Source organism: Macrotis lagotis, chromosome X, assembly GCF_037893015.1.
Source record: "Macrotis lagotis isolate mMagLag1 chromosome X, bilby.v1.9.chrom.fasta, whole genome shotgun sequence".
NCBI classification, from domain to species: Eukaryota; Metazoa; Chordata; class Mammalia; order Peramelemorphia; family Peramelidae; genus Macrotis; species Macrotis lagotis.
This window is the reverse complement of record NC_133666.1, coordinates 530,014,700-530,029,137: the sequence shown is the minus strand read 5'-3', so window position 1 is coordinate 530,029,137 and position 14,438 is coordinate 530,014,700. Positions and strand designations below refer to the sequence as shown.

Below are 14,438 nucleotides of genomic sequence, written 5' to 3'. Positions count from 1 at the left end.
ACACCTTTAAAAATGAGAAAGTTGAGAGGTCTTGAGAGTTTGCCGGATGAATCCAAGATGCTATAGCTAGTCTGGAACAGAACTAAGGCAGATCCCAAGTCTCCTTACTTTACCACTGACTTTATTTCCTCTTTATGACCTTTCCTTATATAGTTAATACTTATGTTTTTTATCTGCAGCGAAATTAAAATTTGTGTAAATTGTGGAGAGAGGAAAATGCTCACTGTTTTAAGGAAGAGACCTTTTCTATGAAGCTAATTAGCTAGGTGGTGCAGTGGATAGATTGGCCAGTCTGGAGTCAGGAGAATCTGAGTTAAAATCATGCTTCAGACATTTAATAGCTGTGTTACTCTCATCCAGTCACTTAACCCTGTTTACCTCAGTTTCCTCACCTGTAAGGTGAGGTGGAAAAGAAAATGGCAAACTACTGCAGTATCTTTGCCCAGAAAATTCCAAAATGGGGTCATGAACGATTGGACACAACAAAAAACTAGTGGTACATTTTAAGATCAAAATTCACTACTTCAAAATAGTTGGCTTATTATTGTAATTAGGTATGGCCTCAACTTCCAACTCTTCTCAAGATCACTCTCCCTCCTTGGTGTAGACCTAGTGCATTCACTCTCTGCACCTGCTTTGGTATATCAGGGTAATTCTCTTGAGGGATGGCCATGCAGCAACAACAAATTCTCAGGTTCTAAGAATTACTCTGGTTGCTGGGATATGTTCTTCTTGCTTGCTGGTGTAGCCTCTGAATCATTGTTGAAGTGCTACCTTTTCACACAAAATCATTCATAATGACATCATTGAAACTTAAATAATGAAACATTTACTCAGTAATAAGAAAAAAAGTGAGAATATTCTTAACATATACTCAATAGAAGACTAAAGATGGAATAATGAGGATATATTAATGCACTTATAGACTTGTTTCACATTTTCCCACAAAATATACAGTATCTTATTGAAGGGAGAGTGTTCTTTTATGGAAAGTATTAATTATACTTGGATTGGGTCAGTTTTGGGGAAATGAATCCAGATGCCAAAAGCATAAAGAATTATTTAAATAAGGATTAGAAATTTAAATATGATTTGGAGAACAATAAAGCAAAAAGAGGATTGGGGAATAGAAAGTGAACAATAAAGACTTGAGAATTGCATGCATCTGGTTTCACAGATCCTATAAGTTTCTTCAAGTATATGTTAAAGATAGAAACCAAGGAGGAAAGGTTAGTCAATATGTCACAAATGACTGTATCCTAACCAGCTTTCCCAGAACAGCTTTGAACTTTGTGTAACATAGCATATACATTTGGAAGGGAGAGACACATTTAGCAAAATTGTGAATTGGGTTCCTAACTCCTGAAGAGTGTGACTTTCTCTCAAGATATATGTGGGTACTCATGCATATTTAAGAATCCCATCTACTACTATAGTGACAACCAACACAGAACAATGTAGTTGGGGAGACATTTTTCAGTTGAAGCTAAGCCACTGACAATTTTAGAGAAAATCCTGACAAAATGAGACCAAAAATGAATACATTTATAGAGTTCACTGAGTCTGTAGAATCATGTCTTACACTAGAACTGCCTCAGCAAAAAGCACTGAGAATCCCAGGGAGGTTATGAAGACCTGCCATTGAATATTGCCATTTAAGAGTCAGGTGAACAAGATTAGTCTAATACAGTTTCTAGTGTCTTAGAATTCCATTACAAGTAGGTCACTGTATCCTAACCAGCTTTCCCAGAACAGCTTTGAACTTTGTGTAACATAGCATATACAGAGGACATACAGGAGGAGAAGTTACATGGCTAAGGTCATATAGGTAGTAAACAGTCAGAGTCAAGATCTGGTTCTGATTCCTGAACCCATGCTCTTCCCATGTTCCACATTGCCTTTTATGTGGAGCATATACCACTAACTACCCTACATGGTTAAGTTTGGAAGGGCCATACAAATGATGTGAATGAATCTTTATAATTGGAAATTTTAAAAAGTGAAAATTTGATTAGTAGTTTTGATAAATATGCTAATTCAGTGAAATAGTTGTACCCAGGCATACCCCAATATTTCTAAAAAAGTGGATTTCCCTTTTAATTTAATTACATGACTCTCTTTATGAATTGTTACATTATTTGCTAAGTATATTTGATATTAATATTATAGATATTAATAGAAACCCTTTTTTTTTGCTTGTAGCATGAGTCCCCATTACTACTTAATTGCATTACTATTAGTTCTCTCTATTACTCTGACTACTAATCTAGAAAATTTTTTGATTTATTATGGGTGCCAAGCACAATAGGTACTTCTTGTTGCAGATTGTGCTGCTGATTATGCTTCTGAAACAGCATAGGCAGTTTATGGCTTTACATTTTAAATCAATCAGTATGATGTTTCTTTTTAGTTAAAAAAAATGTGAATTGCATTCATTGTTAAAATAAGACAACCTAAGGAGATAAATTATTGTGAATATGTTGTGAGTAACAGAAATTATCTCAGATTTCATGGTTCAGAACTTAGGAGAGATAATATTACCAGCAGGTCTAACACATGCAATAATATGAGTAATGACCAATGGGAACAGATTTTTACTCTGTTCAGGGCTTTGTGGTTCCTATTCAAAGTTTTCAAACATTCCTTCTAATGATATTCTCAAAAATAGGTTAGATTAACTAATCTTGATGATCCAGATTCTTATTAGCCTAATGTTAAAGCATTAAGTAATAAGCTTTCATTTCAACTTATTATGAAAAGTAAAAATAGTTGGAATATATTCTTTAAGGGATGCATTGGTCATTAAAGGTTTCAGAAACTGGCAATGGGATGATACTGTTGGTATCAGCTATTGGAATCTCACGTGTTGATCTGTTCCTTCAAGTTTTAATGAGATGAAATCTATAGACATGTTGGTTAAATATAAGCCAAGTTATCTCAGATAACTTGAAGAGAAGTGATCAGAGGAGCAGTGCTAGAAATGTAATAGAGCAATTGAGATATTGCTTTAGGGGTCATAATGAAAAAACTGATGATTTATTTGTTTCTATATTTTGTTAATGTTCTTCAAACCCATCCTCCTAAAATGGCAGCGCATGAGCTAAACTCTCCTTTAAAGGCTACTTTTCTGAGTAATTGCATCAAAAATAATTTAATGGTGCCCTTGAACAATGTTGCGAAACTAATGATTGTGTTTTCACTACATAGAAAAATTGATATTGATGATACTTCTGAATGTGAACATCATGAAGGAATGTCATTTGTGGCATCATAGTTATTAGATGATTAAAATAGTTGAATGTTTTATATCTCTTTAGAGATTCCCCCATTAAGTCCAGAACCTTCTCTGTAAGATTATCTCCAATTTATCTCAAAAAATATCATGTTTGTACATAGTTATCCGCTGGTTGTCTTTCCCTATTAAATAATGAAATCCTTGAAAACAGGGACTGATTTTCTTTTTTCTTTTATTTTCCTTAGTGTTTTTGCTTTCAAAGATGTTTAAAATTGGTTAAAAATTGATTGATCATCACTTCTTAATAGTCAAGTCAATTCAACAGACATTAATTAAATAATGGCAAATTGATTTGACATTATTTAAATTTGTTATCAGTCAAATCTGTCTTTTTTTGATGACTTATCCATAACAAATTTAAAGGGTCCTTTCAAAGGGTCCTTCACTTTGCAAAGTGAAGCCTATTTTTTTTTGTGGGTTATGATGAATCTTTTCCTAAAGGCAGTGCTGTGAATACCATGACAGAGTACTTTATATGATTAGCTCGAGGAATCTGTTTTTTCTTACAAGTCCCAAATTTACTAATCTGTACTGTAATTTACATTCTTAGTTGTTACTGTGGAAAGGTCTTTTAAAACTAGCCTATTAAAAAAGCAGAACAAATAAAACTAAGAAATTATGTTCCCATAATGTTTTGATTCACTCATGATTTTATATATTAAACAAGAATTGTTTTCTCAGGTAGTTATAATGATGTGCCTCAGAAATTTAACTCCATAATGTCTGATGAGTGACAATACCTGAGACTTTAAGACACTGAATTAAGATTTTCCTTTTAATTCACTACCCTTATACTGGAATTAGGTGTACAGTATTGAAAATACTTAAACAGACCACACTGATAAAAACAGATCACTAACTCACAAAGGAAAAATCAAGTGGATATGGAATATTTGCTGTTCAAATAATGATAAGCAACTACATAAAGAGTTCATTGGGTTAGTCTGTTAGTATCTACCTGGAATGCTGTGGACAATGAGCTGGACCCAGAAATAAATAGAAGGAACAAAGCAGCTTAGATTGCTTTGGGAAAATTGTTGTTTGTCCTTCGTTCTTTTTTTTTAATTGATATTTTATTTTTTTCAATTACATGTTATGAAAGTTTTTCAACATCCACATGCATATGCATATTTTTAAGTTTCCTTCCACCCTCCCTTCCCACTCCCCTCAGTGGCAAGCAGTCAGATTAATATTGTACATACACATTTGTGTTTAACACATTTAAAGATTCATTTTTGGTATGAGAAATTAAGGTTAAGGGAAAAGAAAGAAAACTATGAGATAGGAAAGAAATACATAAGAGAAATTTTGAAAAATGAATGTAATGTTCACTCAGATTCTTTATGGTTTTTGTTTTGTTTTGTTTGTTTTTCTTCTTCTCTGGAAGAAAAACATTGTCCATAGCCAGTGTAATACAGTTGTTTTAGTTCTCTGAACTGCTGAGTGGAGCTGCGTCCATCAAAGTTGATCATATCACAATATTATTATTATTAATGTGCACAATATTCCCTTGGTTCTACTCCCTTTGTTCGTCATCAGTTCCTGGAATTCATTTATGGTTTCTTATAGAAGAATAGTATTTCATAACGTTCATATACCATAACTTTGTTCAGCCATTCTCCAATTGTTGGGCATCCCTTCAGTTTTCTAAATCTTTGCCACTACATAAAGAACTGCTATTAATATTTTAGAACATGTGGAAAGTTTCCCAATTTTTCTGATTTCTTGTGGATAGAGGCATAGTATTGGAACTGGGTCATGATCAGTTTTATTGTACTTTGGTCATAGTTCTATATTGATCTCCAGAATGGTTGGATCAGTTTACAACTCCTCCAGCAATGTCCTAATCCTCCCATAACCTCTCTAATATTGATCCTTTTCCTTTTTTGCCACCTTAACCAGTCTGATAAGTGTGAGATACCTTGTAGTTGTTTTGAGTTGCATTCTCTAAGTGATGATTTGAAGCATTTTTTCATATGATTATATATAGCTTTAATTTCTTGATTTGAAAACTGTTCATATCCTTTGACCATATGTCAATTGGAGAATGACTTGTAACCTTATAAGTTTGATGCAGTTCTCTATATACTTTAGAAATGAGACCTTTATTAGAACCCTGTCATGAAAATTACTTCTCAGCCTTTTGTTTGCTTTCTAATTTTGTCAGTGTTGCTTTTATTAGTGCAAAAACCTTTTAATTTAACATAATCAAAACCTTCCATTTTGCACCTTTATCTATATCTTGCTTGGTCACAAATTTCTCCCCTTTTCATAGTTCTGACAGAATATTTCTTGGTCTATTAATTGGTATATGGTATCACACTTTTATGTCTAAATTCTGAACCCATTTTAACCTTATTTTGGTATAGGGTGTGAGAGCCAATAAACTTATGAAGATAATATAGAGGGTAAAAAGAAAACTTAAAATTGAATCTTGTGGAAAAAGTCAGCATTAAGGTAATTTTGATGTTGACTTGGCAAAGGAAACAGAGAAAGAATAGTAAGACAGGTAGAAGGAGAACCAAAGGAGAGCAATGTTACCTAGACTTAGAGAGGAGAATATGTCCAGGAGAAGATGGTTGTCTTCAGTGTCAAATGAAACTAATAGATAAGAAGGATGAAGACTAAGATAAAACCCATTAGATTTGGCAAAAGAGATCATGGATAACTTTAGAGGGACTGGTTTCAATTTTGCTTGGGAATGTACAGTGAAAAATCAGCTCACTTAAATACAGAAGTGACATGAACTAGATTGATGATGTCCTTAGTTGAGGTCAAAACATGCAAAAATTCAGTGACTTTTGCAAAAATGATACTTTTGCAAAAGTATCAAACACTTTCTCTCATGTACTCAACAAGTTTCTGCCTAATCCTAGAGTTCTCCGAAACACAATTTGATACTTCATCCTAAGAAGGTAGGTTTAGGGTAAGCCAAAGATTACACCTGACCACAAAGACCAATTTATAGTCTGTATAGGTCAATATATAGGCCTGACATATCAGAGACCTTAAGAAATAGCAGTGTTAGCCTGATTTGGGATTGTACTGTTATTAATCATCATCTTCATCATTGCTTTCTCTACTCACTGAATTCTAATTGTCTTGAGATATAGGATCATGTTTTCTATATTTATTATTTGTCCCCATTCTCCCAGTATAGTGTCTTGCACATTGTGGATACCCAATAGAATTTAATTGGATGAGTATTTTGAAGTTTAAGATTTTTTAAAATGTATCTTTTCATTGATGATCTGTCATAATGACTGTGGAAGCATTAAATTTGAATGATGGCATGTACAGCTATGGGGAAATAAATGATTTTCATTATATAAATAGTTAACAGCTGTCTTACATTGTTTTTCCTTATCAATCAACATTCTGGAACTTCTGTCTAGTCCTTATTTTTTTTAACACTAAACAAAAATAACCACTTCATCCTCACATTTCTACATCTTATATAAAAAGTTTATCAAGTATAGGGAGCATCATTTTGTGATATAGGAAAACAACATTACAGCTTTGTTTTTCTATTTTCTTTATTTGGTATTGAAGAAGGAGATTTAGAGGCCATTTATTCACCTCTTCATTTTATAGAACATGAAACTGATACCCAAAGAATGGGAGAGATTTCTGTAAGATAATATACTTAGCAAATCCTGGATTTAAGCCTGAATGTTTTCACCCAGAAGCCAATGTTCTTTCTCTCTACCAGTCAATTAGCAACAGGCATTTATTAAGCCCTTACTAAATGCTTATTGACTATATCATTCTTTCTAAAAATATGCAGAACATTAACAAGAAGTACCAAATACACAAACCTGTGGTATTTATAGATAACCACTTTTACAAAGATTATCATGCTTGTTATTTTTTATATTTATAAACATAATATCAGGAAATATAATCAGTGATTAATTATATCCCCAATGTAGCCATAAAATATGTACTGTTTATGTTTCAAAAATAAATGACTTTTTAATAATAAGTATTAAATCTGTTCAGTATACCCTTTCAATTTCTTTTCCATCTGTATCCTTACTTTGGCTTTTTTTTAATAGACTTGCCTCATTAAAGAATTGAGTCCCTTTTATAAATGAGTTATTAACAACCAGTGGCCTAAGGTTTTACTGAGTCCTATTTAAGAAAGCATCTACTGAATCAGAGAAAATGAAAAATTAAAGGAGACAATTTTAGTTTACAGTTTTTTCCCTGTTGATGTATATCAAGAATATCTCAGGATATTATACTAGATACTGAGAAGGTAAAGGAAAAAGAAAATGAAGCAATCCTGCCCTTATAGAGCTTACATTTTATTGAGAAAATCCTGGAACCAGTATAATATGATTATAAGAAGATCTGCCATTTCTAGTTGTGGCCTGTCTCATCCTTTTCTTCTTGAAGATAAATGGGCTACTTTAAATTGTTTTCAAGTTTTTTTCAATGCTGAATAGTCAATGTGATAGGTTTATTACTATATTTTTATGAATGTGTTTTCATCTATTGCACAACTGTAGTTGTTGGGGAGATATATGGTGGAGATGGAGAGTAGGGATTCAAACAGGAAGGTAAGAGGCAAGAAGAATATATTTGTTAGCATTTCATAAGGATAAATCCTAAATTTACACCTTTTATGTTTCATTTCTAGAGACTTTGAAGAGACTCTACCATGAACATTTGGAGTCTTTCTAAAAGAACACAGCACCATCATGTTAAACTGTGCCTGGCATATTTTTTCAGACGGTCATTGACCTCACAGCCCATCACTTCAGAACTTGCTGTCAGTGGGACTAAAGGCGCTTCAGTGGAGGTGCTGGACAAATCCTATCCTAAGGATGACCATACCAACATACCAGGAAAGATTCTCTCCAAGGTGGGAAAAAATTTGCATAATAGGAAATATCACCCCTTATGGCTGGTCTTGGAAAGGGTGAAGCATCATTTTTATCAGCAGTATATAGGCCCCTATGGAACTCCACTGTTTGCAGTCTTTGATGGCCTCTCTCCAGTTGTCACAACATGGCAGAACTTTGACAGCCTCCTTGTCCCAGCTGATCACCCAAGCCGGAAGAAGGGAGACAACTATTACCTGAATCGTAATCACATGTTACGGTCTCACACTTCAGCCCACCAGTGGAACTTGATTCGTGCTGGCCTCAATGCTTTCCTTGTGGTTGGAGATGTCTATCGACGGGACCAGATTGATTGCCATCACTATCCAGTCTTTCATCAGTTGGAAGCTGTCCGGCTCTTCAATAGGCATCAGGTATGAATCATTTATCAATGAGATCAATAGAACAAACACCTAATCTTATAATGGAGCAAATGAGTTACTTTCCCCTTGACTTTGGTTTTAACTCAGTTGAATGCCTAGGTATAAATAAGCAATGTTTTTTGATTGATTGATATATGCAGGATTTAAAATAACTGAGACAATTAATTTACTGAAACTTGTGAGCTTTTTATTTTTTCTAATGTTTATTCTTTTTTGTTTCCATAACTGAGTAGCTTCCCTGATGCCATCTTTCCTCAATGAAACAGAATAATTGTAACAGCATAATACAGAGTTAGAAGACCTGGATTAGGTTCCTTTCTCTGCTGACTTTGCATTGTTAGGGAAAATAGCTCAAACTCCCTGGGCCTCCATTTCTTCATGTATAAAATCAAATGTAAAATGAAGAGACTAAACTGGTCCAATATCCATTCCAGCTATTTATCTTATTGATGCTTTGTGATTGAATTTAAATTCAAATTCATTCTTGATAGCTTAGAATCCAAAATAGTGAAACTGTCATTGTAATTTAGTCATTTAAGTTCCTTAGTGGGTTAATGGAGTTAACCAGTTATTAGAACAGACTGATTTTGTTGTTACTCTGCTATAATCTAATCAGTTCTTCATTTTACTGAGGAAGAATAAGGATTCTGGTGATTAAATTGTTCCCCCCCAAATAATACTAGTCTCATCTCTGCTCCCTTTCAATCTGGCTTATTGCGGGTCTCTGTGGAATAGTTTTGCTTTTCTATGATTCATGTGTGACTAGAGGACTGTGTACCACTGGAGGTGTCATGCTCCACTTACCTTTCCTATTCTCTCCCTTCCTGGTCCTTAGGATATCCTGGAACCAGTACAGTATAATATGATTATAAGAGGATCTCCCACTACTAGTTGTGTCCTATTTGAGTGATTTAATGGAATTAACTTATTTAGGAGTTAACTTAGCTGTATATTAGACTTCCTGGGCAAGTCACTTAACTTCTCTGTGTTTCTGGTTTTTGCAAGGCAGTGGGGTTAAAGTTACTTGTCCATTCTCTGTTTCTGTATCCTCATTTGTAAAATGAGAGTAGCACCCCAGAATAAAATGAGATATTTTCAAAGTACTATGCATTCCTTAAATCGCTATTTAAGCATTTATTGTTAATATTGAGAACCCCCTCCCTGCTCTTAGGGCTGTCCCTGAACTCTTGTAATCCTCTTTGACTGGTCTTACTTGGCTGCTCACATAGGGTTTGTATGAGATTCAAGTCCACAATTCCATTTCTTTTGTAAAGATGGAAGACTACCTTCTTCATTATTTATATAATTAAGTACCTTCAGGCCATCAGCATTTGCCTCATAGTTGAACCCTTAGGATTTCCAGACCTTTCCACTTATCCTATCTGTTGCCTCCTTTAATAAGACTCTGAGCTCCTTGAGAATAGGTACTGTTGAAGTTTTTCTCTTTGTATTCCCTGGCCCTTATCACTGTTTTGCCACATGGCAAGCATTTATTAAATACTTTTACTTTCATTTATTCAGTCATTCTTACATTCATTCATACATTCATCTGAATGGACCACTGTCAAAACTCCCTGGCTTTCCTCATCTACCCTAATAAATTAAATGGAAGGAATTAATGTTCCAAACTCACTTAAACAAAACCAAACCAAAATGAAACAACTGCAAGTTATATTATTTGGTGGTCATTTCTACACTAGAAAGCCAGTATACGTGTTTATCAAATACATGAATTATTTTTAGGAATAGGACATGGTATTTCATCATGCACCTCTAGCTCCCTTTACCATTCATTTATGAAGGTCTTTTCTCCCTATTGAATAACCAACATAGCCACTGGGATTTGAAAAGCATCCTCATTTACTTCATTTGTTTAAATATAAGATCAATGTAAAAATGAATCATCTGATATGAACTAATTACCATTAATTTGTTCTTTTTATTAATAGACAACATGATAAAAAAAAAAGAGTAGAAGCAAATGCCTCTCTCTCTTCACCCAGATCCTTAACTTTTCATCAGGCTGTACCATTCTGTGAACCTATTTTATTTAAAAAAAGGAAAAGAAAACCTTAAACTAAATCTTAGAGAAATGGAGCTATTACAAGAATAGAAATGGACACACATCTGATTTATAAAAGAGGGGGAAGTGGGGAGGAAGGACTGAGCCTGCAAATTATAAACCCATGAACTTAATTTTGGAGAAGAAAATGACAAACTACTCCAATATCTTTGTCAAGAAAACCCCAAATGGTTTTATGAAGAGTTGGATATGATTGAAATGACTGAACAACAAAAGCTTAATTTAAATTAGAATGTATTATTTTTTTTTTACTGAATATGGTGACTTGATTGATGGTACACAATAAAGTACTCTAGACTTCTCCCCCCTACTACAGGGGTGCTTTGGGACAAGGATGTGAATGGGGCACAGGATCCCTGGTAGAGGAATGCATGTTAGGGATGTGGGCTCCCCAAGTGATGTAATTTTTTTTTGGGGGGGGGGCTGGGGATGAAGATTTATCCATGGCTTCCCATTTTATTCTTTGGAGGCCATGAAGACCATGAGGTTGACTACACGGTTGCTATAACCATACTCGTTGTCATACCATGAAATAAGCTTGACAAAGTGGTTATTGAGGGCAATGCCAGCGCCTGCATCAAAAGTAGAAGAGTGGGTGTCGCTGTTAAAGTCACAGGATACAACCTGGTCCTCTGTGTAGCCCAGGATGCCCTTCAAGGGTCCCTCTGATGCTTGCTTCACTACTTTCTTGATGTCATCATATTTGGCAGGTTTCTCCAGGCGGCAGGTGAGATCCACAACAGATGCATTAGGAGTGGGAACACGGAAAGCCATGCCTGTGAGCTTTCCATTCAGCTCAGGGATCACCTTGCCTACAGCCTTAGCAGCTCCAGTGGAAGCAGGGATGATGTTTTGGGCAGCACCACGCCCATCACGCCACAGCTTGCCAGAGGGACCATCCACAGTCTTCTGGGTAGCAGTAATAGCATGCACTGTGGTCATGAGTCCTTCCACAATGCCAAAGTTGTCATGAATGACCTTGGCCAAGGGGGCCAAGCAGTTGGTGGTGCAGGAGGCATTACTGACAATCTTAAGGGAGTTATCATATTTCTCATGGTTCACTCACATCACAAACATTGTGGCATCAGCAGAAGGGGCAGAGATAATGAACCGTTTGGCTCCACCCTTGAAGTGAGCCCCAGCCTTCTCCATGGTGGTAAAGACACCAGTGGACTCTACAACATACCCAGCTCCAGCATCTCCCCATTTAATATTGGTGGGATCCTGCTCCTGGAAGATGTTAATAGCTTTTCCATTGATCACCAGCTTTCCATTCTCAGCTTTGACAGTGCCCTTGAACTTGCCATAGGTGGAATCATATTGAAACATATAAACCATGTAGTTGAGGTCAATGAAGGGGTCATTGATGGCCACAACATCTACTCTGCCAGAGATGGTCACCAGACGCCTAATGAGGCCAAATCCGTTGACTCCGACCTTCACCATCTTGGCTCACGAATGTGACTGACCAGGGCAGCAGATCCTTGCAGGGAGCTTGGAGAAGAGCTGAGAGCCTAGAATGTATTATTAATGAGATAGTTTCTCAACATTTTAAAAAAGAAGTGATGATCTTTTGTAGCTAGCAAGAATGTGAAGAGATTTTTAAGTCAAACCGATTATCCTATCCTTTGTAGACCCTAATCTCTTCCTTTTTTTTGAAAATCAAGACATTATTCCACATTTAATCCTATATTCTATCCATCAGTGTCAGATGTATAGAAAAAATTATACCTATCATTTGTTCCATTTTGGGAGATAGAATTCATCTGAGCTTTAACTCAATGACAATAGCTAGCCACTTTACTATTTTTTTAATCCATTTTGAATTCTTCATCTTTGTCTTCATCTTCATCTTCTTAATCTCCCTATTTTGTCCAGGCTGGAAATGTGGGAGCCACTCATGGGCCTATTCCATTAATGGTTGGCATGGACACCTTGACTTACTTTATTTCCAGCCTGGACTGTTTCCATAGGCAGTTTTGTGGTTCTACCCTTTCGCTTAGTGCTTCATCATTTTGGGACTAGACTTTTGTGGACACCTGATTGGCTTTTTTTAACCTGAGCATATCAGAATTCCTGAGTTCAAGTGCTCTACCTGACTTCAATCTCCCTCTGGATCAAGACTGCCATCATGCGATACTTAGATTCCAACTATCTTTTACCCATTTTTGTTTTATCCTTTCTAGACTGGAATCATTTTCCTAGGGAAAGAAAACAGATATAGAATTGAAGAAGAGTTTTGTGTGCGTGTCTGTGTGTGTGTGTGTGTATGTGTGTGTGTGAACATTTTTCTACTTATTCCCAGTAGTGATGTTTTCTTTTTGTTGATTTTCATTTTTTCTAAATATAGCCAAAAATGAATCTTTCCATAGTTAAATCACATCTGGATTTTTTTTTTTTTGTTTTGGATGTCACATTTTAGGATGGATGTTGACAAACTTTAATTTTCTATAGTATGGTTACCAGGATTTTGAAAGTACTAAGAGACAATGTTATATGAGCATAAAATGAGGGAATGAGTTATATTTAATTAGGAGAAGAGAACACTCATCAGGTTTATGGTATCTCTATCCTGTGGAAGAGAATTTAGATTTAAGCTTGCTTCCACAGGGTAGACCTAGGAAGACTTGGTAGAAAGTCTGAAGACTCAGATTTAGAGTTAAAAAGGAAAAAAAGCTAAACAAAAATTTTGTTGATTATTTTGGAAGGTGGTATATGTTCTCTTTTGAAAACTACCAAGAAAGTCTGTATGCTCACTTGTTTGGTAAAATCAATTCTTGTTTGGACACACCTTGAACTAGCTGACTTTCCAAGTTTAGGTTCTATGGTTTTATAAGAAAATTACATGTTTTTTTGTAATACGATTTTAACAGCAATGGCATAGTAATCCAATCTCCATATAAGAGACATTTAGATTAATATTCCTACTCTTGGGAAAAGCTGGATGTTTTAAAATTTGAAGAGTAATAACTAGTGATAAAAGTAAAAGCTTGTTGGAAAACTAATATGATATAGAAGACAATAAATCAAGGTCTCAAGGAAATATAGGTTACTGACAAAATGCCAATTACCATTACTGGGCAAGAAAAGCTACATTTTCATTCATGTTTAATGTTAAAAATCTTTTGATATCCAGGTCACAGCATCTGTCTGCTCTGCTTGCCTCATTGGGAAAACAAAAAAAAACTCCCACCTATTTCTAAGTCCCTGTTCTATAAAAAGTGGCAATAAAGACTGCACAGTGCATATCTGTATTCTCAAAAGGCCAAAAGCACAGAGGTGGACGTGATTCATGTACAGAATAGAAGATGCTTGGGGGAATAATAGTCCATCTCATCTTGTCCCATTTGAATCTGTCCCACACCTGGATGGGTTAGTTCCTCTTATAACCAATCTGTTTGACTAATTTTATGTAAAACTGTATTACTGTATACTGATCCTATGGTATCATCAGTGGAATTTAGGACCTTAAGCTAGACCTTAAAAATTCCTAAAATAAGAATTAAGCTCAAAACTAACTCTCTTTTGTAAAATTCTTTTTACTGGGAGTGAAATGGGAGGAGGCTGGTCTATCTTCAGGGATGATGTATAGATCAAATTAGATCTCTTGAGGCCTATCTTAGTCTTGATCACCATTCCAAGGCTGACCTGAATTAAAATAATTCTGGAGATAATTAATTTTTATGCATTTGTTGACAATACAATTCCAACAATTTTCAAACTTGCCCATCATAGCTCATGAATCATTCTGTATACCTGAAATACTACCTATATCCTCTTTAAGTTAA

The 14,438-nt window shown here is 35.2% G+C and overlaps 1 protein-coding gene and 1 pseudogene across 7 annotated transcripts in view; one reads left to right on the top strand and one right to left on the bottom strand.

Annotated features, from left to right (window-relative positions):
- Window positions 1–14,438, top strand: part of FARS2 (phenylalanyl-tRNA synthetase 2, mitochondrial) — a 662,046-nt gene that overhangs the window by 148,509 nt on the left and 499,099 nt on the right. For all 7 annotated transcript variants that reach the window (XM_074208467.1, XM_074208461.1, XM_074208465.1 and 4 more), the window contains one exon: window positions 7,941–8,558. In XM_074208467.1, the coding sequence (XP_074064568.1) occupies window positions 7,962–8,558 (597 nt within the window). In that variant the 5' untranslated portion in view covers window positions 7,941–7,961. The remainder of the gene's footprint in view (window positions 1–7,940; window positions 8,559–14,438) is intronic.
- Window positions 11,079–12,111, bottom strand: LOC141503262 (glyceraldehyde-3-phosphate dehydrogenase-like; annotated as a pseudogene).